Raw genomic sequence first — 23,408 nt, forward strand, 5'->3', positions numbered from 1 at the left:
TTCCTTCCAAATTTATTTTATTAGATTTGAAATCTGTTGAAACCTCTGCACTGAATAGACTCCTGGTGTCTGCAGGACTGTTATGAAAGTCTAAAGAACTTCCTCTACTCCTGGGCCCTCCTTTATCTCCAGCAGGAGGTAGATCAGTTGCATGCCACCCTTGAGTGCCGCTGCAGAGAAAACAGTGTAGACAAGAAGGAGGAAGCGTCTTTAAACCTGTGAAATGTCCGTGCTGTGTTCTCTTTCTTCGTCCTCTATGTGAGAAAAATAAAAATAAAAATAGCCTAGAGGAGTCGGATGGTTGTGTTGTCCGGCTGATGTTCTGGTTTGGTATTCTCAGTCGTCGTCCACTGTGGGTGTGATGGTCACGCCTCTCCTGATCTGTCCCCAACCAATCAGACTGAGAAAAATAAAAATAGATCGATTACATATTCTGATGGCACCTGGACACATTGGTTAATATTCTGGGAAAGTTTCCGTCTTTATTCTCACCGCCAGTGTTTCTCCACACGTCGACTCAGAGCGATCTTCTCTCCGACCTCTGTGCACACAGGATTGGTGAGGACGATCTTGGCCAGATCAGCCTTGACGGCGCTGACACGGCCGCCCGTCGACAGCGAGCCGATGTTCACCATCAGCACCTCGTTCTTGGACAGTTTCTGCACCTGCAAAACGGGAAAAACGACAGAAGCTGTTTAACACAATCAGGCCAGACAAGTTCAACACCTTCAAACAGAAGCCCCTTTCACACTGCGACCCGCTACCTTAGCGGGTCCAAATTGCACCTTCGACCCGCGTCGAGCAATGTGAACGCTTGGCGTGTCAGGGTGACCCGTGTCGCCTGAAGCCGAGTTCAGGGGGCGTTGCCTAGTGGCAGAGCGTCACACGAAACACATAAAATGCTGGGCGTGTACAATGACGTAGGCACAAGCCATGCGCCGGAGGTAGGGTTAAATACACCTGTCTGCATCAAATTTTTCAAACAAACTATGGCGGGACACCTTGAGAACTCGTTTTTGCAATGCAGTTCATGGAGATGTTACTTTACGGTGCGTCTTGCTGCGTGGGAAACCGAGCTCTCCCATCTTTCTCGCCAGCCCTTCCAGCAGATGTCCATCTTTCACCGTCCCCGACATGTGGCGGTAAATAACGTCCTCTGCTCGGGGGCTGAGGAGCTCGCGGACCTCCTTGTCTCCCCAGTTGGCCATATTAAAAAATGTCTCGAACTTGATGTAGGCTAAAACAGAGTAAAACTTGTCCTCACCTGTCGCTGTTGTTCTGAATCAGCTGTCCATTCTGTCTTTTAAACTCCTCACGTCACGCCCACGTCCGACCCGCGTCGATTGCGTTCACATCAAACTCGGCTCGGCAAAAAGACTAGGGTCCGACGCGGGTCGAAAGGCGAGTCGAGTTGACGCGGCAGCCCGGGTCGGCAGTGTGAACACAACAGCGGACACGCTAAATTCGCGAATTAAACGCGGGTTATTCGGCAGTGTGAAAGGGGCTAGATATTCTTCTCTCATCGCTCAAAGGGATTTGGACTACATTTCCCATGATGCACAGCTCACCTTGGCAGCCTTCTTGTCTCCCTCTGTGCGGACTCCCAACAGCCGTCTGAGCAAGAAATAAGAAATCTCCAGCTCGGTGAAGATGTCAGGCAGCGCTCCGACGGCGCCCAGCACCTGACCGACCATACGGTCCGCCCGGCACAGCGTCGGGTCGATCTTCGTGCCCACACCTGCGCAAACACACATTTCACTGACGGTTTTACTTCACACACACACTTCACATTTTTCTCTTTAAAGCATATATATATATATATATATATATATATATATATATTTACAAGCTTTCCAGACACTGAACATGATACTGTTTTCAGTACATATGTCTTCAAGTCCACTGGAACTCTTTAGATTTGAACCTCGGAACCAGATCCAAACTTGGGAAAAAAAAAACAGTTCTTTCTTTTCTAACCGACAAAGCTCCTTTATGGAGACCAACATGTTAAAAATACAGAGCGTCTGTTTAATTCATGATAAAAAATGAGCTTCAGTGTGGTTGTGAAGTGGAAGAGCCTGACCTCAGTGTTCTGCTGTGTAATGTTTTATATCTCCGGTCGGATTTGTGCCCAATGTGCCAAACAGAGCAGCATTTACAAAACCCCGTCTTCGGCTGAATTTATAACCACTGCTGGGTGTTTTAATATATAACGTTTAAAGCGACATGTTGACGCAGCTCTGTAGTGGCAGTTCTCAGTTACAGCCGACTGGGAACTAGCTCCAGCACCAGCCCTGAAACAGCACCTGGCCGAAAAGCTTTAGTTTACTCTGATTATGCATCTAAATATAAAGTTTTTGTGGAAACATTTAAGCTTCACTGCCCTCTTTTAACACAAGCTCAGGGTAGATCCACGGCTCTGTGTGCTTCTTCCTTAAGAGACTAAAAACGTGGAGATGAAGCTAAATGAGAGCAGAGCATGTCTCACCGATGAGGCCTCCGGGTGCAGCGTACTGCAGGTCGTTGTGCTCCGCGAACAGAGACACGATCTTGGAGAAGATGGGTTTGCACATTAGCTTTCCTTCCTGGTCTTTGGAGACGATGCCGGGCCGCACCTCGATCTCCTGACCCACCTGGAGGTCACACAGAGGAGAGGACCACACGTGAATCGATTTGAGGTGTCGGTGTTTGTTGTTTCAGTTCAAAACGAGCAGGTCAAAATTCTCACCTTCAGCACGCCCTTCAGGATACTTCCCCCGGCCACTCCCCCCTTCAGGTCATCGACTTCACAGCCGGGCTTGTTCACATCAAAAGATCTGATGACTGAAACAACAGATATGAGATGTTAAACTACAATAACCTTCACAGAGCAAATAAGTGATGAAAGACTTAAAACGTGTTTCTTCGTACCGATGAGTCTGGGCTCGGAGATGAAGTCTCTGACGGGTACAGGAATCTTTTTGACGATGTACTCACAAACCACCTCGATGTTGTACTTCAGCTGGGCTGAGATGGGAATGATGGGGGCGCCCTCGGCCACCGTGCCTGCCGGGGAAACATTTAGTTAGAGCAGAGATTCCCAAAGTGGACACTAAACATTTCAAGATGGAACCGAAAAAAAAGCCATAAACCTCCTGATAAAGCTCAGTCTCAACAGTTGGAACGACTAAAAGCAACTAAAATGTCAAAAAGCTTAACAGAGAGGTTTGGGCTGCTTGTCGAAGGTGGTCACCATAGCAACATGCACTGCCTGGCAAAAGAAAATAATGGTCCGGACGTATTCTAAGATGACAACGGGGTAAAAGTGGGACATTTTCACCCGTGGAATGACTTCTTTTAAACCCCACCGAGAATCTCTGGGAGAAGACTACACAGCGATCCGACTCTTCATCATCAGTACAAGATCTTGGTGTAAAATGAATGCAGCTCTGAATAGAAATTCATCTGTTATCTGATTATGAGGTATGAGGTTATAAAAACGTTGCCATGGCAAATGTGCTCCAGAAGACTGCTTTAGTTGATGGACGAGCTTCTCTCGAGGTCAGGTTCGAGATAACTCACCCTGCACGAAGGCGAGGATCTGCTCGTACTGCTCTTTGGCCTGGCTCTCCTTCACCAGGTCGATCTTATTCTGGAGGATGAGGATGTGTTTCAGCTTCATGATCTCTATGGCAGCCAGATGCTCTGACGTCTGAGGCTGAGGACACGACTCATTCCCCGCTGGAAGGACAAAGGACAAAGAATTCAATCTGCCTCCTGTTATCTGACTAGAGTCCGATCTTTGATACGGGTCGTTTGGTGTTCGACTTCAGTTCTCAGAGCCAATAGCAGCAGTGATGCTGACTTTAATCTAGATTCTTGTGTTTATTTAATTAGATACTGAAAATATAGGAACAAAACTTTGGCATATTGGAGACAAAGTGGCAGCTTGGATGTTCGTCATAAATACTCTGAGATTTTTCCCAAAGTGACTTTAGATTACAACAGTATTCCCAAACTATTAAGACAAAACAATGTTTTAGTAGTGTAAATAAGCATCAGTACATGACCCATAGAGTCACTACGGACACATTGTTGGGACATAAAGCAAGTTGAGTAAAACACTCATTGAATCAATCAGAGATTTACCAATAAGCAGGAGGGCGGCGTCCATGACTGCAGCTCCGTTCAACATGGTTGCCATCAAAATGTCGTGACCAGGACAGTCAACAAATGACACGTGTCTGTCAGAAGAAGAAGAAGAAGAAAATGTCTTTATTTGGGTTACAACGAACAATTATTTTACTCTCCATAGTAGTTTTGTCTGTGAAATGTGAGAAACTTTCCAAGACTTTAAGATATTTAGTTTACTACAAATAAAAAGAGGAAAAGTTTGCCGTTGTTTATGTCAAACAGTTTCTAAACTACTTGGAAACTGCTCCCCTTTTCTTCCCAGTCGTACCTGACCAGTTTAAAGCTGCCCTTGGTGCCAGGGATATCTGTGGGAAACTCATCAGGAGTGCTGCTGCCACATGACCTGTAGCATTCTGGCCTGGGACAGCTGGGTTCGTCCAGCTTGTAGACCTAAAACATGTGGGAACACAGACATGGAGGTGAGGATTAGCTTCTGGAAATCCTTATATGTGCGAGTCCACTCAAAAGCCAAGTTCAGACTACAAGATTTTAAACCTGAACAAATGACACACATCTGAGGTAAACAAGAGTCACGAATCGCTACATGTGAACGCTTTACAGACGGGATCTGCGAGGCTGGCTGGACTCGTCCCAATCTGATCTAATATCCATCTTGCTCGATGTTCTGGAACAGTCAGCGGGGTGGAAAACAAGACACACGATGGAGAGCGCGGTGAATAAACTGGTCTGTTCAGGAAACTGAGCAGCTTTTGGTTAATTGTTGGTGAGAACAACCATGACTGACATTTCCACTGTGTAAACTCATTCCAGAGAGATTGAGAGATCTATGATAAGAAGCTGCCAGTTCTCCACAACAACCAGGAGCCACTTGTATTTTGTAGAATTGAATATTAATGACAGGAGAAAGACTTGTGTGCACGACACCTGAAACAGAGACACGAGTATGTATAACAGAATGTGACCAACCATCATAGATCGCATCACAACTCCAAACACAAGACAAGCGCTTCTGAATGTGGACAACACGACAACCAGATGACCATTTTATCTACAAACCTTTACTTGGATCATCCTGATATTTAAATTATCTTAAAGAGACCACCTCACCTTTTCATTTGGTCTCGAGCTGAAACCTTTTTTTCCAATAATCCTCACTGATGAGCAGTTCCCTAAAGGCTACACAGCTGTTTGGTCCCGACACACAGAGGAAAGTGGAAATACTTGCTTTGAGTCGATTTTCAAATGTTCTTTGATCACAATCATTCAAGATATTCTCTCAACCATGTCTCTCCCTAAAAGAAATGATACTTCACCACTGTCCTTTCAGGTTTTAATAATGTGTTGGACAGTTCTCAACCCAGCTTGAGCAGCTTCAGACACCTTCTTCATTTTTCTTTTTACATTAAAGGTGGGGTCTGTGTGCACCCACTAAAATAGAATGTTTGGAAAAAAAAAACGAAATATTTTAGTCCATTGTAGAGGGTGTAGCAAGAGGAAATGTCTGACCAATAGAAGTAATGATGAGAGTTACTTCTATTGGATTCTGACATGCCAATCAACCGTCAGCCCCCCTCACCCCTCCCCCCTGCGCGTTCACAGACTCGTGACTCGTTCATGTGTTTTGAAGGCGTGGTTTCGAGGGGTGGGCTGAAGGGAGAGGCAAAGTTGTGTATTTTCAAAAATATAGCTTGCAGGAACCGTTTTTCCAAGATCTCATACCCCATCTTTTATTATACTCTTCTGAACGAGTGTACCAGCTTTACAATGACCTCAATTTGTAACACAGCTCTCTCACTGAATGGCACATCACTCATGACACTTTGTGTTGCTGGAAGAACAATACTAAAAAATATCAGAATACTCTTAAATCTACATCAGATCAAGACATGTTGTGCCATTTAGTGTTTTCTGATATGGTGGGTGTAATCCAATCCAAAAAAGCTCCAAATCATTTACTTATTCTAAGAATTACGCAGTATAAACGCAACTTTGGTGATTGTAGAACTTCCAGAAATATACAGGGGGCTTTGTAACCTTTTAAAACAATGAAAGGGGCAGCAGTTAGCCAGAAACAGCTCCACTCACCTTGGCGTTAGCATATCCTAGCTTGATGGTGATGTTTCTCTCCAACTCGTTCTTGAACCTGACGGTGTGCACGCCAGAAATGGCCTTCACTACTGTGGATTTTCCATGGGCCACGTGACCAATGGTGCCTGAGAGCAAGAAGGAAGAAGACCGGAGTCAAAACAGAGCCGTCCATTTTAACTTGCACAGAGTCTCCAAAACTGATCAATATGAGTTCCATACCAATATTGATGGTAGCCTGTCTGCTGATGATCTCCGGAGAGAGCGGCGTCAAGGTCGACACATTCTGCCGAGAGCAAACTCAAAATCAGACAAAACATACAATAAAAACAACACGGGCAGCCAGCCTGTGTTTAATCCTGGAGGTGAATAGGGACAAAGAGAGGCAGCACATTGACACAAGTGACTCTGTACGGCTCATAAAACACAACAATTCAACATTAAAATGGTTAAAACGGTTGCCTCCTGCCAGTGGATATACACAACTAACCTTAACAACATTACAATACAAATACTTTTGTTACGCGAGTGTGAAAATGAGCTAATAAATTTCCTATCAGCTTTAAATGTTTAGACTGCAAACTTTTTGCCATCTATGAAAATGTATCCGGAGGACTAAATATCAGACTTAGTGTCGTATTTACAATCTACAAAACGTTCATAACATTAATTTGATGCTATCCAGGCTAAGCTTTTGATAGCAAAATGACAAATACAGTCTCCCAAGGAGTTTGTCAAAAAAAAACAAAGAGTTATCATACAACTTTCTCAGCTTCTTTTATATTTAATCTATAATTAATCTCACATTTTAAACACCAAAGCTCCTAAATGACAAAACTAATGTTCTGCTAACCTAATTTTCTGTCCTTGTAAGCAAACCCCAATAACACTTTGTTCATTACCATGCAGCATTACTATATTAACCACATACAACTATGTTCCAGGTGATACAAGTCCTGCACTATTTTAATCACATTTTAGCAGTTTCAAATAAATATTTAAAGGAGTGTATGAACTATATATATATATATATATATATATATATATATCTTAAGAAAAAATTCTGCCATAACTGTTGGTTTTTATAAGACTGGATGTACGTCTAAACATGGCTTTATCCAGACCTGAATCCCAACCAAAAAACAAATGGTTCTCTACAGTTTCACAACATAAGTTGCAGCTGCCCGGGTCCATAGATCTATAAGCAGACACCACCGGCACTCATAACTACTACACTGGAAAATCATGCCAAATATAGAACCGTTTGTTTTATAATAAAAAGATGTAGAATCCAACACTGAGCTATCCGCCCCGCCGGGCCTGGCGTCATGTGCCGGGTGGAGGCGGCGCAGCCCCAGCGACCGTACATGTTAATATTCCCACTTTTTCTTGAGTTGATGAGGTGAAACGATGGACCAGTAGTCGCTGACATAAAATCACAGAACTGTAAACGCCATCAAAGAAAGACTTACCAAAGTACTAAGATCTTGTCTAGCCAGGTGAGGCTGACCAAGCGTTGTACCAGACTCGTCGCCCGCCATCTTGAAGGAAAAGGGAATGGAAGAGCCGGCTCCGGCGAATGCCTGATCAACTAACGAAACCCTCAGTTCTCTTGACCAAACGTTTGTTTAAAAATGATTTAATTCTCTCCACGGGGGCGAATAATATAGGACAACTTTAAAACAATAAGATTTTTTCAATTTGCTTTGAATTACAATGACCAAAATTTAGTATCCAATACAACGGGGTCCTTTATCAACGGCTGATGCAATTTATCTCTACCGTAAAGAAACGTTTATTGAACTTGCCGTATTTTATATCATTCTAATAATTGCCAATAACCTTAGGGGATACATGCGTCGCTTGATTTTGCTTCCCTAAAAATAAACTTAAAAGAATCTTCCTTTTTTTCTGTTCATGTGTTAGGTCCGTCGTTGCAGTGTGACGTGATCCAAATACAGTTTGTAGTCCTTTAATCTGGTTTGTAGTTCTTGAAATAATTTCATCCCAGGAAGTCCCAAGGCTTGTTGTTTATTTTTAACTATTTAATTTAATTATAATTTCTATTTTCATTTTTCTATTTGATTGAATTTTTATTGACCAAATTTTGTTACACGTAAATTTCTTTTTTAATAAATGTTATTTCATACATATAAATACAATCCATAAAGCACTATGTCATCTGAAGTAGCTTGATTTATTTTTGGTTTATTACATTGTGTATGGAATAAATTGTGTGTTATTTATTTGAATTTAAATTTACTTATTTATTTATTTATTTATTATTTTAATGTTTATTATCTAGATCCTGACTTATCATTAAAGTTTAGATAATTGATTTATGTAATTACTCGATTAATAAATCATAATCATTCCTTTAATAATTCTTGAAGTGGTGGATGAATTATATCCAAACATGGGCAACAAACCCCAACCACACTCAGAGATTATGTGCAGTTATTCTAAGTGTCTTTGTTGACATTTGGCATCTCATTTTGTTTATTAATTTTCTATGTGGGGGTTTTATGTCTATTTGTTGCTGCTTTGCATCTGTTTTTTTAATTTTTCATGATTCCGTTTTGTCGACATATGGTCAGCATCATTTTGCATCTCTTTCTTGGTCTCTGCGATGATTTGGATTTCTTTATAGTAATTATTTTATATATATGTGGTCATTTTTTTCTATTTTTGGTCATTTTGAGTCTTGGTGATTGTTTTGAACATCTTAGTAGTTATTTTTAATTGATTCATTTTGTGATACTTTGGTCTCTGTTCCTGCACATTTTAATTTTTGATATTGGCATTATTTAACATTTTGATATGGTCCTTTAGGATATTTTTGTTTGTTTTAGGTGTTGTTGTAGTTAAGTTGCAGTTGATATTTGACAATTTTGAGAGTCTTTGTGGCAGGGTAGCATGTCTTCAGGTTCATTCTGTCTTTGTGAGTATTTTTGTGTGTTTTTTTGGTCATTTTAGTCCTAGTAGACGGTTCAAGTACTTTTTCTTATCCTTTGGCATATCTTTCTTGTCATTTTGATTGCTTTGAGTTGCTTTATAGTAGTTTTGACTCTCTTTTATGAATATTGTGAGAGCAATTTTGTGATTGTTTTGAGTACTTTTGATTTATTCTGTTGATACTATATAAGTATTCTCTTCATTAATCATTTCTGATTCATTCTAATCTAGCTTGTTTTTAACTAATAGGAAACTGTGGACTTACAAAAATATATTTTGAAATGTCAATAAGAATTAGACATGTCTATATAATATCTTTGCTTCAATAATGTTGAGGTCTCGGCTCTGGGGAGGATTCATCCCTCCATAAGACCTGTTGCCACGGATTTTCAGTCCACTTCTTGTGTCCTTTGGCACAGCTCAGCTTTTTTGCCCTGTTTCCCTTCTTTAAGAACGACTTCATGACAGCCACTCTTCCATGGAGACCTTTTCTGATGAGGCTTGGGCCAACAGCAGATGGATCAGCTGAAGGTCCAGATGCATCTCTCAGCTCCTGGGTCAGGTCTTTGCTGGATTTTTTCCTCTTTCTTAAGGACATCACTTTCAGATCCTGTTCATCTGCTGTAGATAGTTCTTTAGGCCTGACACTTCTTCTTTTGTCCTCCACTTGTCCAGTTTCCTCAAATGTTTTAAGGACACACTGCACACCATGCTGAGATTTGCCAAGTTTTCAGCTAATAGCTCTTTGGGAATCACCTTGTTGCTGTAAAAATACTATTTTCTGTCTGTCAAACGGTTTTATCTTTGGAGTTTTTCATAGATGAAACTAAAGAAATGGGAACAAACGATGTGTCTTTGTTACAGGCCGCTAGTAACAAAGTGACTAAAGATACTATTTTAAAACACACAACATTGGTTCATCCCTTGAGTTAGGAGCCTTTTTCTGCTTTAATGATTCATAGTTCAGACCTAAGTGGCTTAATAAAGAAAAATTGATCGATCTATCTATCTATCTATCTATCTATCTATCTATCTATCTATCTATCTATCTATCTATCTATCTATCTATCTATCTATCTATCACTTTAAATTTAAATTTTACTTGTAGTGACACATCATTGTGAATTTACGATCTTCGTTACACTGCACAACGCCCTTCAGTTCCGCCCAAAAGGGAAATGACGCCGGTACAGAAGATGGCGTTCGTAAAGCCCGTGGACCGCTGTGGCTCGTTACCCGTTTAATTTAGAGCCGTGTGGGGGGTCTCTTCGTCTGACAGATGGACCTGAACACAAACATGGCAGTGCACCGCTGCCCTCCGCTTTCTTGATCCCGGAATCGAACCCGCAACTTCATGTCCGAAGGAGCCAGAGCTGCCTGGTCGAAGAGGGGTTGTGGGGATTCGCACCGCCGAGGTGAGACGGCTGGATTTAGCTGCTAAGCTAAAGCTGCTCCCCAGGTCATCACAGCTGAGAATCGTGACAGTTAATTTGGCCGGATAGGTAGCCAGCCGAGGAGCTTAAAATCTTTATTTATTACATTTTCCCTCAACATATCATCTGAAAAACTAGCTTGAATCAACGGCTTCCCTCCGGATACCAGAGCTGAGAGTGAACCGTTATGTGAAGCCTTTGTTTTGGGGCTCTCATCTCAGCATGTAGCAGCCCTCCCCTCCTGTTGTTATAATAAAACTAGGCAGGATAACACTATGTGGCATTTAAGCTGCCCATATTGGTGTAAATGCAAATAAATACGTCAAAGCAACACTGTCTGTTCCTCTTTGTTAGCCTTTAGTCTGCCCTGCTGTGCTGCTCCTGCAGTTGAATGAAATATGACAGTAAAGCAAACTAAAATCTTAATTTATCACCAGACATTTGGCGTAAGGTGTAATTTATAGACGTGTGTACTGTCTGAGATGTGCTGGCTCACCTGTTGTTTTTATTATCCTCCGTCAGTCAGAGGAATTCCAGGTCAGGTCACTCACAAGAGGAGACCTCTTAATGTAAAAACTTACACAATTATCCTTTTTTACTCCCTAATGGGCTGTAGATTAGCACTGAAGTAATCAGATTATCATTCTTAATGTTCATTTTAGTTTAATTAATTGATACTTTTATCAGGAAAAATGTACTAAATAACAGATTTAGGATTTTAATGGCTGACCAGCGTTCTATCAGCACCATAAAAACACCAAATGAGGGAATATAATCTAGAAGAAGAGCAGAGATCCACAGACTTCTGGTGTCATTACAGAAGCTTGTTGATGTTTTTCTAGTTACACACTGACTAAACACCACTCTAAAAAGAGAAGCAAAGTTTAAGTGGTGTGGTTTTTTTTGGAAAAAAATGAGCTATTAAAGCAGAACTCTCCCCGTTCCTCTCTGCTGTGCTTCAGCTCTGTCTCCAAAGCTCCCTCCCTGCAGAGGAAGGGGGCCTGTAACCATGGCAACTCTATACTTTTGTGATTGACACTGTCTGTTTTTGCTCAGGATGGATTTGTATGAGCAGTAGGAGGAGCTACAGGGATGTGAAATGACAGCTTCCCAAATATTACTGTTAAAGTTCTGCTTTAATGCAAACACAGCTGACATTAAGGGTTTATTGTGCTGTTCTTTGACACAAACTGATCCCTGAATGCATCCCGGACTACAGCGTCTTCTTCTGTCTCCTCTGTTAGAACCAGGGAAACATAAACACAGGAAATGCGAGCGGCCCCTTAGCGCTCAGCCGTCACAGCCTGTGATTGTTCCCCCGGGCTCCAAAAGGTACAACTCTCAACCCCTCAATCCCACTGTGTGTTAAAACCTAGATAAAAAACTCAGCATCGTTAGTTCTCTGGACATCGGTCCTCATTTCAGCTCCTTTTATTTTGGGGTAACGTAACAGCCGGTACGCAAAATGCTGCAGTTAAACAAAGATATTTGTTAAATATCTGTTAAATTAAAGCTAATCAAGTTATTCTGTCATAAGAACATTAAAACTTTGTTTGTTTGTTTTTAGCGAGATGTGTATGTTAATTTAAAGAAAGTAAAAACTTTTCTTATACTGACACACTTTCAGGTTTTTTTTTTACTTCTAAATACAGTCTGCCAAAGCTGTTCTGAAAAAGTTATGTTATGGGGTTAGTGTTTAACTTTTCATCATCTTATAAGAGCTGGAGCTAATTTTTCTGCTTTATGCTCTGTTAAGAAAACACAATCACAGCCACTGATATATCTGACAGGCCAAACTCCGAATCCATCAGGGTGTAAAACTCATTTGTTATCGAGGCAAAATTCAAAGATATTATTTCCCATTAGCATTCTCTGTTGTGCAGCTTGACAGTTTATTTGTGAGTAAACAAAACAACACACTAAGAAACACACTTTTTATGCCATCTTTGGTTCAATTACCTTGAATTTCTATCAAAATTGGAGCAAATCTAGGAGTTATTTGACCTTGTTGGTTGGTTATAACACATGAATCCATTCAGGAATTGATGAGCTATGCTAACAAGCTGCAGTCTTAAGTTTTAAACTGGGGTTATTCTTTTAATCCAAATTTTAGTATGGCTACAAGATTCACGCTGAATTTCACCACAGTTGTTGTTATTGTTGCGACATTTTGAAACAAAGAGTTTGGTTAAAACTGTGTGGACAGGAGATGTGAGTGCGAAACGTCGGTCGGCACACTTTTAGCCATAATTATGGCGTTCATGCTTTAACGTGGCGGTTGTGTTGACTTTGTCGTTCAGGTGATTGACGCTCAGAAAGGGACTTTGTTAGCATCTACTGGACACAAGGGGCACTGTCCTCTGATTGGCTCGGACAACCCCCTCTGACATGCCCGTGGCCAATCAGAGGTGAGTGTGCTGTGTGTGTACGTGTGTTTGCTTATCAATGAACGGATGATGTTTGTGAATGTTTTCGTGTGTTCACTTTTTACTTGGTGTTCTTTGTCATGAACTCGGTGTGTGAGCATGGCTGCCTGTTTTCCTCTCACTGTGTTGCAGTGCAGCGGGGTATTTCCCCAGCGTGCCAGCCCCCTGTACATTTGGCTGTGAATGAGATGCAGCAGCTGAACTGCTGAGCTTTTAAAGCTGAGCATCCTATTGAATGTCCTTCCAGCCTCTGACTTAGTGTTCTCAGCAGCAGCAGCGCTCACACAAACAGAAACCTTTTATTTTTGGGGAGCCTGAATGTCTTTGTGTGTGTGCTGGATTCGTTGAAGAGTTTTTGTCATTTCCAGTTTATCTCTTTGTTCCGTGTGTTAGCGTAGCTCATGTTTTCGAACTGTCACGCCTTCAGGTGTGTTATGTCGGGGGCGGATGTGGAGGTGTACCTGTCCCAGGTGCACGATGGGAGTGTGTCTTCGGGCTTCCGGGCGCTGTACGAGGAGCATCTGCTGCTTGATGTCACGCTACTAATAGAGGAGCACCACTTCCAGGTAAACAGATAAAGCAAAGATCTCATATACATATTAACTAAAGCCATAGCTGTATGCTAACGGGTCACGCTTCCGTATCTACACCCTCTTTACCTGTTTCCTTCTTCCCAGCGAGCTTTATTTTTATCCTAAAATAATTGGAGGGATCACACTGCTACACGTAGGGATGTGCCAATATTATTAATTATGAAATACATGGAATCTACTTAAGTTTATAAAAAGCTCCACAGGTTAAAAAAGGTGAACAAATATCATGTTCTACATATCACTGTCCTGCGTTTGTGGCTCTTTTCTAAATTTGACATTTTGTCCATGTGCAAAAGAAAGAAAATTAAGTAAATACAACCTGAGATGAGCAACAACACGTGACATATTAGACTGTGTCATTATTTATTGAACAAAACGGAGACAAAACAGAGAAGCAGTGTGTGAAAAACTCAGTGAACCCTTACTGGTTACAGCCAGGAGCTGCTGATCAGTGCAAGTGTGAGCACCTCTATAAAAGCAGACGTTTTGTCAGTTTGCTGGTCTGCAGCATTCAGGTGTGTGTTAACACAATGCCAAGGAGGAAAGACATCAGCAATGATCTTAGACAAGTTGCCCATCAGTCTGGGAAGGGTTATAAGGCCATTTCCAAACTATTTGGAGTCCATCGTTCTACAGAGAGAAAGATTATTCACAGGTGGAAAACATTCAACACAGCTGTCAATCTTCCCAGGAGTGGACGTCCCAGCAAGTTCACCCCAATGTAAAAAAAAACCCAAGAGCTACATTTCAGACTCTACAGGCAGAAAAAAACCTGCTGAATTAACATAAGAGAGTGACTACTAAACATCATGATGTCTTGACATATTTGATATTGCGTGTCCCTCTTACAGGCCCACAAGGCGCTTCTGGCCACCCAGAGCGACTACTTCCGGGTCATGTTCACAGCAGACATGCGGGAGAGGGATCAGGACAAGATCCACATGAAGGGGCTGACAGCCGCTGGGTTCGGCCACATTCTCCGGTTCATGTACTATGGCTCGCTGGAGCTCAGCATGCCCACCGTGCAGGAGATCCTGCAGGTAACACTTAACTCTTTGAACGCTCTGCCGGTTCATTCGAGGTTCTGTGTTTAACCCAGAGCTGATGGCGAGACTCCTCGTGTGTCCTGTTCCGACAGGCGGCCATGTACGTCCAGCTGACGGAGGCGGTGGAGTTCTGCTGCTCCTTCCTGCTGGCTAAGATCTGCCTGGAGAACTGTGCTGAGGTCATGCGCCTCCTGGAGGACTTCAGCGTGGGCGTGGAGGGTGTCCAGGAGCAGCTCGACAATTTCCTACTCGACAATTTTGTCCCCCTCATGAGCCGACCAGACTTCTTGTCCTACCTCAGCCTCGAAAGACTGCAGGTTCGGCAGAACGCTGCTTTCACATCAATGCTGTGTCATATTCTCGCTTTTTCTGTCAGCACCTGTCTGTCTTTAATCATTCGATCTGATTCATATCCAACTGCTCACGTTGGATATGAAGATAAAACAGAATTTTCTGGGTTTATGTCCAGTAGTGGGATGAATTTGAAGCAAACTTTGGAAATGTCACTTCATAGAAGAAGCTCCTCAGGCTGCGTAGTGTCGTCAGCAGGTGACTTTGAGGCTCTAATAAACAGAGGAAAATGTAAAACAGGAGGAAGAACACACATAAGCAGTCACCTTGGCCATTTTTAAGAGAACAGTCCTCAGAATTTCCTCATAACTGCGTGTGTTGTGTTTGTTTCATTGTTCTTCTCCAGAAGTAGAAACAGCCGACTGATCAGTCATGTGTGTGAAATGTTTGCTTCCTCAGAACTGAGTCAGTTCAACAAGCCAAAAAAACCCACAATTTTTTACCTTTTCAGACTGTGCTGCTTCCGTCAACCTTTTCCAAAGCACAGCTTCAGATTGCTCATCAGAAAGCACGGATGCAGACCGGCTAACGTTGTGAAAATGTTTCTTAAGTTGCAGGAGTCCAACCTTAACAGCTCAGCTTTAGTGGGAGAAAACGTTTTGCCTCTGAGGATGATTGAGACACGAATGTGTTCATGTTCTGAAACACATTTCCACCACTTGACTACATAACGCCTCATATAAGTCGTGAAGGGTGAGGGGAACATTAAAAGTGAACCAAAGCTGCTGGACCTGTCCAACAAACCTTGTCCGCTGTAGTCTCTTTTATCGCTCACAGCTTTATCTTCTCTCTTTCTGAACCAGGCGTACCTGAACAGCGACGCTTTGAGTCGCTTCCCAGAAATCGAGCTGTACGAAGCCGTCCAAGCGTGGCTAAGACATGACCGGCGACGCTGGAGGCACACGGACACCATCGTGCAGTCCATACGCTTCTGTCTCATGACCCCTGCCAACATCTTTGAAAAGGTGGGGTAATTTGATTCACTTTAACCCGGGGTTTCCTCTGATCAAAGGCCTGTCTTTCAACACTGACCTAATGTGGCACCAACTGGAGTTAGAGGGTTTGCAAGGTCCTGGAATTATGGAACTAGCTGCCATAATGAGAGCTGGTTGACTTCTTTAACATAAGCCTCAGTGCTTCAGTTCTTTATTATCTCCTTAAGCATAGAAATACTGCAGCGTCCGTTATAAAATGAGAAGAGATAACACCGTCCCATATTTCTGTGGAGCAGCAACTGTATCTTCATACATTTGCACTTTTTGTGACTCACGTAAGTAAATATGAGGACAGGAGTGTGAGCTGCCTGTGACGACAGTATCTTTCACTTTTGTGTCTTTTTCTTTCTATTTTAGATTATTACACTCGTATGATATTGTGAGATAACCTCAGTAAAACAACACAAGAAGAGTACATTAGATGATGTACCCGTGCGGTTGACTTTTCCTCACCAATTCCTCCTCCCATCTTTCTTCAATTTGATCACATTTCCCAGGGAGTTTTACTGTACCCCGGGTGTCTGGCCCTCTGCTTTTCTACCACAGGGACAAAACAAAGTACTCAGGGGATATTATATCCAACATAATAGCTCTGGTCAGGAGAATCTTGGTCCATTTCTTTGATGGGGCTGAATATTTCTCCCAGAGAAGCCAGTTTTCTTCAAGTTAATTCACTGTTTCTTTGGTCGTCCGTGAGGGTACACCTTGTCCCTCTTAGGCTGTTTTTGGGTTAAACTGAACAAAGCAAAAACATTTAGGCCAGAAAAAAATATAACGCATAATGAAACAGTGGAAAAAGAACTGGTAGTGATCTAATTTACTCTGAATTAAGAAAATATCAGTGTGGCAAAGTCTTCGACAAACAGTTTTTTTTTTTTTTTTTTTTAATGTCTTCTCAGGTGAAGACATCAGAGTTTTACCGTTACTCCAGACAGCTGAGGCAGGAGGTAGATCAGGCGCTCAGCTACTTCCATGATGTCAACCAGCAGCCTCTGGTGGAGACGCGATCCAACCGCATCCGCTCCGTCCGCCCACAGACCGCCGTCTTCAGGGGAATGATCGGCCACAGCATGGTCAACAGCAAGATCCTGCTGCTGCAGCGTCCAAAGGTGGCTACTCCACTTTCTACCATTCATGACAGCTTGATTACTTTTAGTTGTCACATGCGAACGTACACAGAGGAGCTTGAGTGGTTCACGAAGCTGTGCGTTCAGAGAAGCTCGGCGTCCATAACCTGCGCTGTTACTCCTCAGGTGTGGTGGGAGCTGGAGGGACCTCAGGTGCCGCTGAGACCGGACTGCCTGGCTATCGTAAACAACTTTGCCTTCCTGCTGGGCGGAGAGGAGCTCGGACCAGACGGAGAGTTTCACGCCTCGTCCAAAGTCTACCGCTACGACCCCAGGCAGAACTCGTGGCTCCGCATGGCGGACATGTCTGTGCCCAGGTGAGAGGAGTGTGAGATGCCTTTAAAACTGATTGTCAGAGAGGGATGTTGCAGGTACTAAACTTTCTCTGATGAATTATGCTGCGTATTTATGGTGTCTGCAGGTCGGAGTTTGCTGTGGGCGTCATTGGAAAGTTTATTTATGCAGTGGCGGGCCGCACACGAGACGAGACCTTCTACTCCACAGAGCGATACGACATCACAGAGGACCGCTGGGAGTTTGTGGACCCGTATCCTGTGAACAAGTACGGCCACGAGGGAACGGTCCTAAACGGTAAACTCTACATCACGGGCGGCATCACCTCCTCCTCCACCTCCAAACAGGTGTGTGTGTTTGATCCAGGGCGGGAGGCGGGCGGTGGGGGCGGAGGAGGGAGCTCAGGTGGGTCGGAATCTCACAGGACACGTGCCAGCCGAGGCCCGCTGCTGCCTGGTACTCACGCCAGCTGCTGGGAGAACAAATCTAAAATGAACTACGCGCGTTGCTTTCACAAGATGATCTCCCACAACGGGAAACTGTACGTGTTCGGAGGGGTGTGCGTCATCCTGCGGGCTTCCTTCGAGTCGCAGGGCTGCCCGTCCACAGAGGTGTACGACCCAGAGACTGACGAGTGGACCATCCTTGCCTCCATGCCCATTGGGCGCAGCGGCCACGGGGTGGCGGTGTTGGACAGGCAGATCATGGTGCTGGGCGGCCTGTGTTACAACGGCCACTACAGTGACTCCATCCTCACTTTCGACCCCGACGAAAACAAGTGGAAGGAGGACGAGTATCCCAGGATGCCTTGCAAACTGGACGGCCTGCAGGTGTGCAGTCTGCACTTCCCAGAGTATGTGCTAGAGCACGTCAGACGCTGCAGCTGAGGTCCGCTCCACAACAACCTCCTTTTATAGACATGGGAATGCACTGTTCAAGGACTGAAGTCTCCCGCTGGGGGATTAGGTGTTTACAGGTGGGACACTACTGATGCGCAAGGCTTTTAAACCAGAGACCAGCATTTACCTTTAGGTGAAAAAATGGCTGGGGCCATACACAGAGTTGCTTTTCCTAACGAGGGCAATCGAAGCGTGGCGAAACGTCATAAGTCACCTTGAACATTTTCAAAATTAGCTTTCACAGAAAATTAAGAAAAAATGATGTTGAGGAGATAAAAAAAGTTACATTTTGCTAGTTTATGTTTGGACTGTGGTCAGTTTCCTCTTCTACTACTCACCTATTGTATTTAGGCTGTCCAGTTTCTGCAGAAACGCACTGGAAGCGTCAGGGTCACACTGTTACTGTAACTCCACCACGCACCAAATCCGCTTCTCTTCCTGCTACCTGAGTTTTTGTACTTGAATATGCTGTCGTTAAGAAATAGGTTAGTGAAAACCAAGACTATTTCAAACACTTGAAAAGTAGGCCTATGAATGATGTGGTATCATCAATCAGGTATATGAACAAAATATAACACTATATGCTGTAGTGTAGTTAATTTTCTCTCCAAATATTCAACAGAAATGATAGAAAACCATTGAACAGATACTATAACAGAGTGCTACACATGCTGCTGATGCTTCTGTCTGCCCCCAGCTGTGAACTGTCAAGATACGAATTCATAGATTCAGTTTTCGCTTCCAGTGCGTTCCAGCTTTCAGTCCTAATTCTGCTTTCTGCTTCCAGATATCCACCATACTGTGCTCATGTTCATACAACACAGCTTCACCATGTGCCCCCCTCCTCCTTCTTGCTTCTGTATCACAGTTTGAGAGTTAATGTGTGTCAATGGGAGAACACTACATGGCAACCAAGGCTTCACCCTTCATTTGCTATCACTGATTATAATGACGTTAATGGAGACTGCAGAGTAGAAGGGAAAGGTGTTTGTCTCAAAGCAGCAGTGCTGTACTCACTCTCGTCTTCATTCCTTGCACTTTATCTTTCCTTATTGTGTGTATAGATGAACAGTTTTACCAGCTTCCACTTCGAGGACCTGAAGTGTTAGAACACAGCCGAAGATGTTTAGTAGTGTCTGAAATTAACTTTCTTGCTGACAAGTCAAGAGTAAGTACAATGTACCCACACAGGTCTGTCTGGACCTCATGCAAGAACATTTTCATACAGTAGAGTGGTATTCAGGGAGCTGAAACAGTTACTCCATTTTCACACACAAACACCGGAGATTTCATCAAACATCAGGAGACAGTGCAGACAACCTGGTCTGGTCTTTTTCTGCAGATACTGAAAACACAAGCACACAACAGGTAGGCTTTCTACTGTAGATGCGCTCTGCCGGCTGGAAATGTGAGGAACAGCTTGTGAAATTATGCCGTGGAAATCAGTGTTTCCTTCTCAGCACGTTCAGAATAGCCAGTGATGCTCCTTATTGTGTTGATATGAGTACTGCATGTATTTGTATGAATCCATAATGGCGAGGAGCAAGCGGAAAGCAGCATACAGGTCAACAAAAAAGATAAACTGTCACCAGCACACACGCACGCTCATAAAGCAACAATAAATGCTCCTGAATATTCTCTGATTTTATCAGAGGTCCGGGTGGAAAATCAGACAAAATCTCTGAGTCCAGGACACCTGCTCGGGAACATCTAGAGCTTTTCAGGACACCTGTGCATGTGTGAAAGCAGCTTTAGGAAGGGTTATATTCCAGCTGAACATTGATTGTAATGATATCGGATTGGTTCTACATGGGATTAGAAGCAAAAACTACACCAGCAATGAGAAAAGAAAGGTCTTTCTGCACCAGACTTTACAATTTTCTGTCTCGGATAATGATTTCATCAAAGCAAGGAACCATTACAGTAAAGCCCACAAATTATCTAAAAATGCTCTGTATGTCCTAGTAATATCACTATTTATATGGCTATCAATATAATGGGTTCATTTACAACTATGAACATTTTGGTTTTGTTATTTACAGGCAGATGAACCACCGAAAAGGATTATATTCATTGGTCAAAAATTGAGATGGCAGCTACTGAGATCTGCTAACCTATTTATTGTTAGCTCCTTTTATTTCCTCTTCGTCATGAACTCATTTTGCTGCTACTTCATTAATGTATTTAAAATAAACGAAACAAAAAACAAAAATGTTTGCCAGGTCATCAAAATGGGTATTTTTTTTGTTGTATTATTTACACTGGTGCAAGATCTGTAGGTAAACCAAGCTTTCGCTAAGGCTAGCTGAGCTAGCTTAGCAGCTAACTTTCACTTTATTCAGCCCACAGACATTAGCTGTGTAGTTAGCTGTTTCTTTAGCAGAGAAGGCAGTGTGCATTGATTGATTACAATTTAATGGGAAAAAAGTGGACTAAATGTTACATCACCAAACCTCTTGGGTCTGAAAAGTTAGTTAGCATTAGCAGGCAATTAGCAGTTTGGATTTCTTCAAGTTGAGTTAACTGCTTAAGTTTAAACTGCTCCCTCATTTAATTTTGTGGGATAACAAACCAAGATATCTTTATTATGCGTAATTGTTTATTTTATAATAACAAGGGAACATCCATCCATTATCCTACTTATCGATTCATGGATCAATAGCTAAACTTGGCTTCAGCTAAAGCTAGCCACAGCTAGTCGCTCTCTTCCATTTTGATTAAAAAACCCTTTTTTTTTTTTTTTTTTTTACATCATCAGACTTTATTTCTGCTCAAAAGACTACTAAAACTAATTATCTTTAATAGCACCTCTAGATTTCTTCTTAAAGGATGTTCTTGCTTGAGATCCTACCTCTAAACTGATTTTCACATTTATTTTCCAACAAAGTTATTTGTTTGAAATTAATTTACAACCAGTGAAGCTCAGTGTAACCAAAGCTTTTAGCTGTTAATGGCTTGAAAAACTGTTTCAAGCCAGTGCTTTAACGTTTTATTTATTTATTTATTTAGCTTGTCAGTATGTCCAAAAGTTTACGCAGTCAGATGTGTTAATTTCAGACACTGACAAGTCAGCTGAAACACAGCTATTCAGCAGATGCAAACACTGTTGTCATACAGTATAGCTTGCACGTCTCCGCAGTCAAACGTCTTGATCCTGCAGCCTAACAAGCCGTGCTTGATGGCGAGCTCCATGTTTATTATATTCTCTTTTTTTTTTTTTTTTTTTTTAGGCCAACTGTGAAAAGGGCTACAGCACACACTGATGCAGTTCTGTTTGCTGCGTATTTATTTTCTAAGGTATTGCTTTTCACCAAGCTATGCAGTAACAGTAGTAGGATATTTGTTATGATAATTTAATAGGGAATGGTGGTGTTTTCAAATCACATCTCGTCCTCTTTGGTTTTTTTTTTGTCCTTTGCTGTACGTCCTTTCAGCCCCAGCAGCACTGCATGTGGCTCATGAATGGAAGCTTTGAGAAGTTTTGTCCTCCAGTTTGCTATGTTGACGGATAATGGATTTCAGCTCAGTTGAAGTATAATTACAGGCACACTTTAAAACAGGTTTAAATTAGAGTTAATTCATTATAGTCAGCAGTATCTGATTCTCATTTACAAGCTGTTGAATTTAAGAGGTTCAGACCTAGCTTTCCTCCAGACATAAAAACAAAAATTGTATTATCCTTTTTACCCCCCCATGTCATTCCACCCACTGAGTCTCTACTGTTTACACTATTAAGCTGCAGCTTTACAGCGTTCATGCAAATCGACTTTGGTTTGGGGAATTCTTCCAACACTTGATGGCACTGATAGAAATCTCTCATGTACATTTCTCCGTTGTCAAATAGTTTAGACTTGAATAAATTAGTGCTCTTAAGGGGGAGAAAAATTTTAGTCAAGAAATGTCCTCAGCAACTATTTTCCTGTGAGTCAAGAAGTTGATCAAATTTCAAGGATTTGTGGACAAACTAAAAACATGTTTTCAAAACTCTGAGAAGCGGGAGTCAATTCCTTTTTGGAAATAATTAATATTCTTGGTACTACTTGAGTTATTGGTCAATCATGGCCGTGTTGCCACATGTCATTTCCAGATTTCCCTGTAAACAGAAGCTAAATATCAGTAAGTAAAACTTTTTGTGTAACGCTTTTAATACCCCCACCCAAATTTCAACACTTACTCAAATCTTTGTTTTTAAGGATCCAAAACACCAGTCTTGTCATTTTTCCTTGCACAGTTGGGGGCAGGTCTGGAGACGAGCCTCCTGTGTGTTACTGATATGAACATCACATGCGCCACGCTGAAGTCCACTCGCTGCTCCTCCTCTTCTCATGTTGCTGTTTGAAGAAGAAACGTGTAACCGATAAAGTACTCCTGTCCCGAGCTGAGACACATTCAGTCATGGTGCAGCATCCTTTAGTCCACCAGTCTTCAGTCTGTCAGTAGGAAAACAGAATAGAGGATTAAAAGAAAAAAAACATACCTTGCTACAATGACTGCATCGGACAAAGAAAGTAAAAATCAGATTAACATATCTTATAATCTGAGTAGAAACTCTTTGGAAACGATTTGTAACTTCTTTCCAGAAATAAATGTTCATATTGGTCAACTTTCAGCTGCCTGCCTGTGTGCTTTTGTATTTCTCTTCTACTGTCCTGTGTCGACTTTTCATGGACACAATTATTTAAAAATTAAACTTGATGAATTCCCCACTTGTCAATGAATCATTAGAAACTAGTACTGCTATGTGGCATTGATTTGCATAATAACGTTTATAGATGTCTGGTGTATAGATGTGTTTTACTAACATGATATCAAGGCTGTCACAATAGATGGAGACTAATCAATATTTTGGTGATAATTTACTAAATTACATGCTGGTATGGTGCCAAAGTAGTGGCAGCCTGATGTAGCAACTCTGAACATATCGCCTTTCTTTGTATCTTATGAATATTCTTAATATCTAATTAGCTTTTTTTGTGTGTGAAAACATGTTTTTTTAAATTTTTGTACACTTGTTTGGATCCTGTGCTGTTTTCACTGATTTAAAAAATAAAAATAATAATAATAATTTTT

At 42.1% G+C, this 23,408-nt stretch overlaps 2 protein-coding genes across 4 annotated transcripts; one reads left to right on the forward strand and one right to left on the reverse strand.

The window, feature by feature from the left end:
- eif2s3 (eukaryotic translation initiation factor 2, subunit 3 gamma) lies at nt 1-7,793 on the reverse strand. The gene is made up of 12 exons (XM_075452152.1): nt 7,692-7,793; nt 6,442-6,505; nt 6,220-6,347; nt 4,442-4,563; nt 4,129-4,223; nt 3,562-3,720; nt 2,911-3,045; nt 2,729-2,823; nt 2,489-2,633; nt 1,569-1,738; nt 493-665; nt 1-400 (listed from the first exon to the last, which is right to left on the reverse strand). The coding sequence occupies exons 1-12, from the start codon at nt 7,758-7,760 to the stop codon at nt 337-339; spliced, it is 1,419 nt and encodes a 472-aa protein (XP_075308267.1). The 5' UTR covers nt 7,761-7,793; the 3' UTR covers nt 1-336.
- A 2,569-nt stretch (nt 7,794-10,362) lies between these two features.
- klhl15 (kelch-like family member 15) lies at nt 10,363-22,945 on the forward strand. 3 transcript variants are annotated; one of them, XM_075452350.1, is made up of 9 exons: nt 10,363-10,589; nt 11,852-11,939; nt 13,461-13,599; nt 14,478-14,666; nt 14,765-14,989; nt 15,827-15,988; nt 16,918-17,127; nt 17,272-17,462; nt 17,567-22,945. In XM_075452350.1, exons 1-9 carry the CDS (start codon nt 10,529-10,531, stop codon nt 18,324-18,326), a joined length of 2,025 nt encoding a protein of 674 aa, XP_075308465.1. In that variant the 5' UTR covers nt 10,363-10,528; the 3' UTR covers nt 18,327-22,945. The 3 variants fall into 3 exon arrangements, with proteins under 3 accessions (XP_075308465.1, XP_075308467.1, XP_075308466.1); XM_075452351.1 differs by lacking the exon at nt 10,363-10,589 and adding an exon at nt 12,908-13,015 and having other exon boundaries at nt 11,857-11,939; XM_075452352.1 differs by lacking the exon at nt 11,852-11,939 and having other exon boundaries at nt 10,396-10,589.
- Nucleotides 22,946-23,408: the final 463 nt, after the last annotated feature.

The sequence above is a fragment of the Odontesthes bonariensis genome, chromosome 20 (assembly GCF_027942865.1).
Source record: "Odontesthes bonariensis isolate fOdoBon6 chromosome 20, fOdoBon6.hap1, whole genome shotgun sequence".
NCBI lineage: Eukaryota > Metazoa > Chordata > Actinopteri > Atheriniformes > Atherinopsidae > Odontesthes > Odontesthes bonariensis.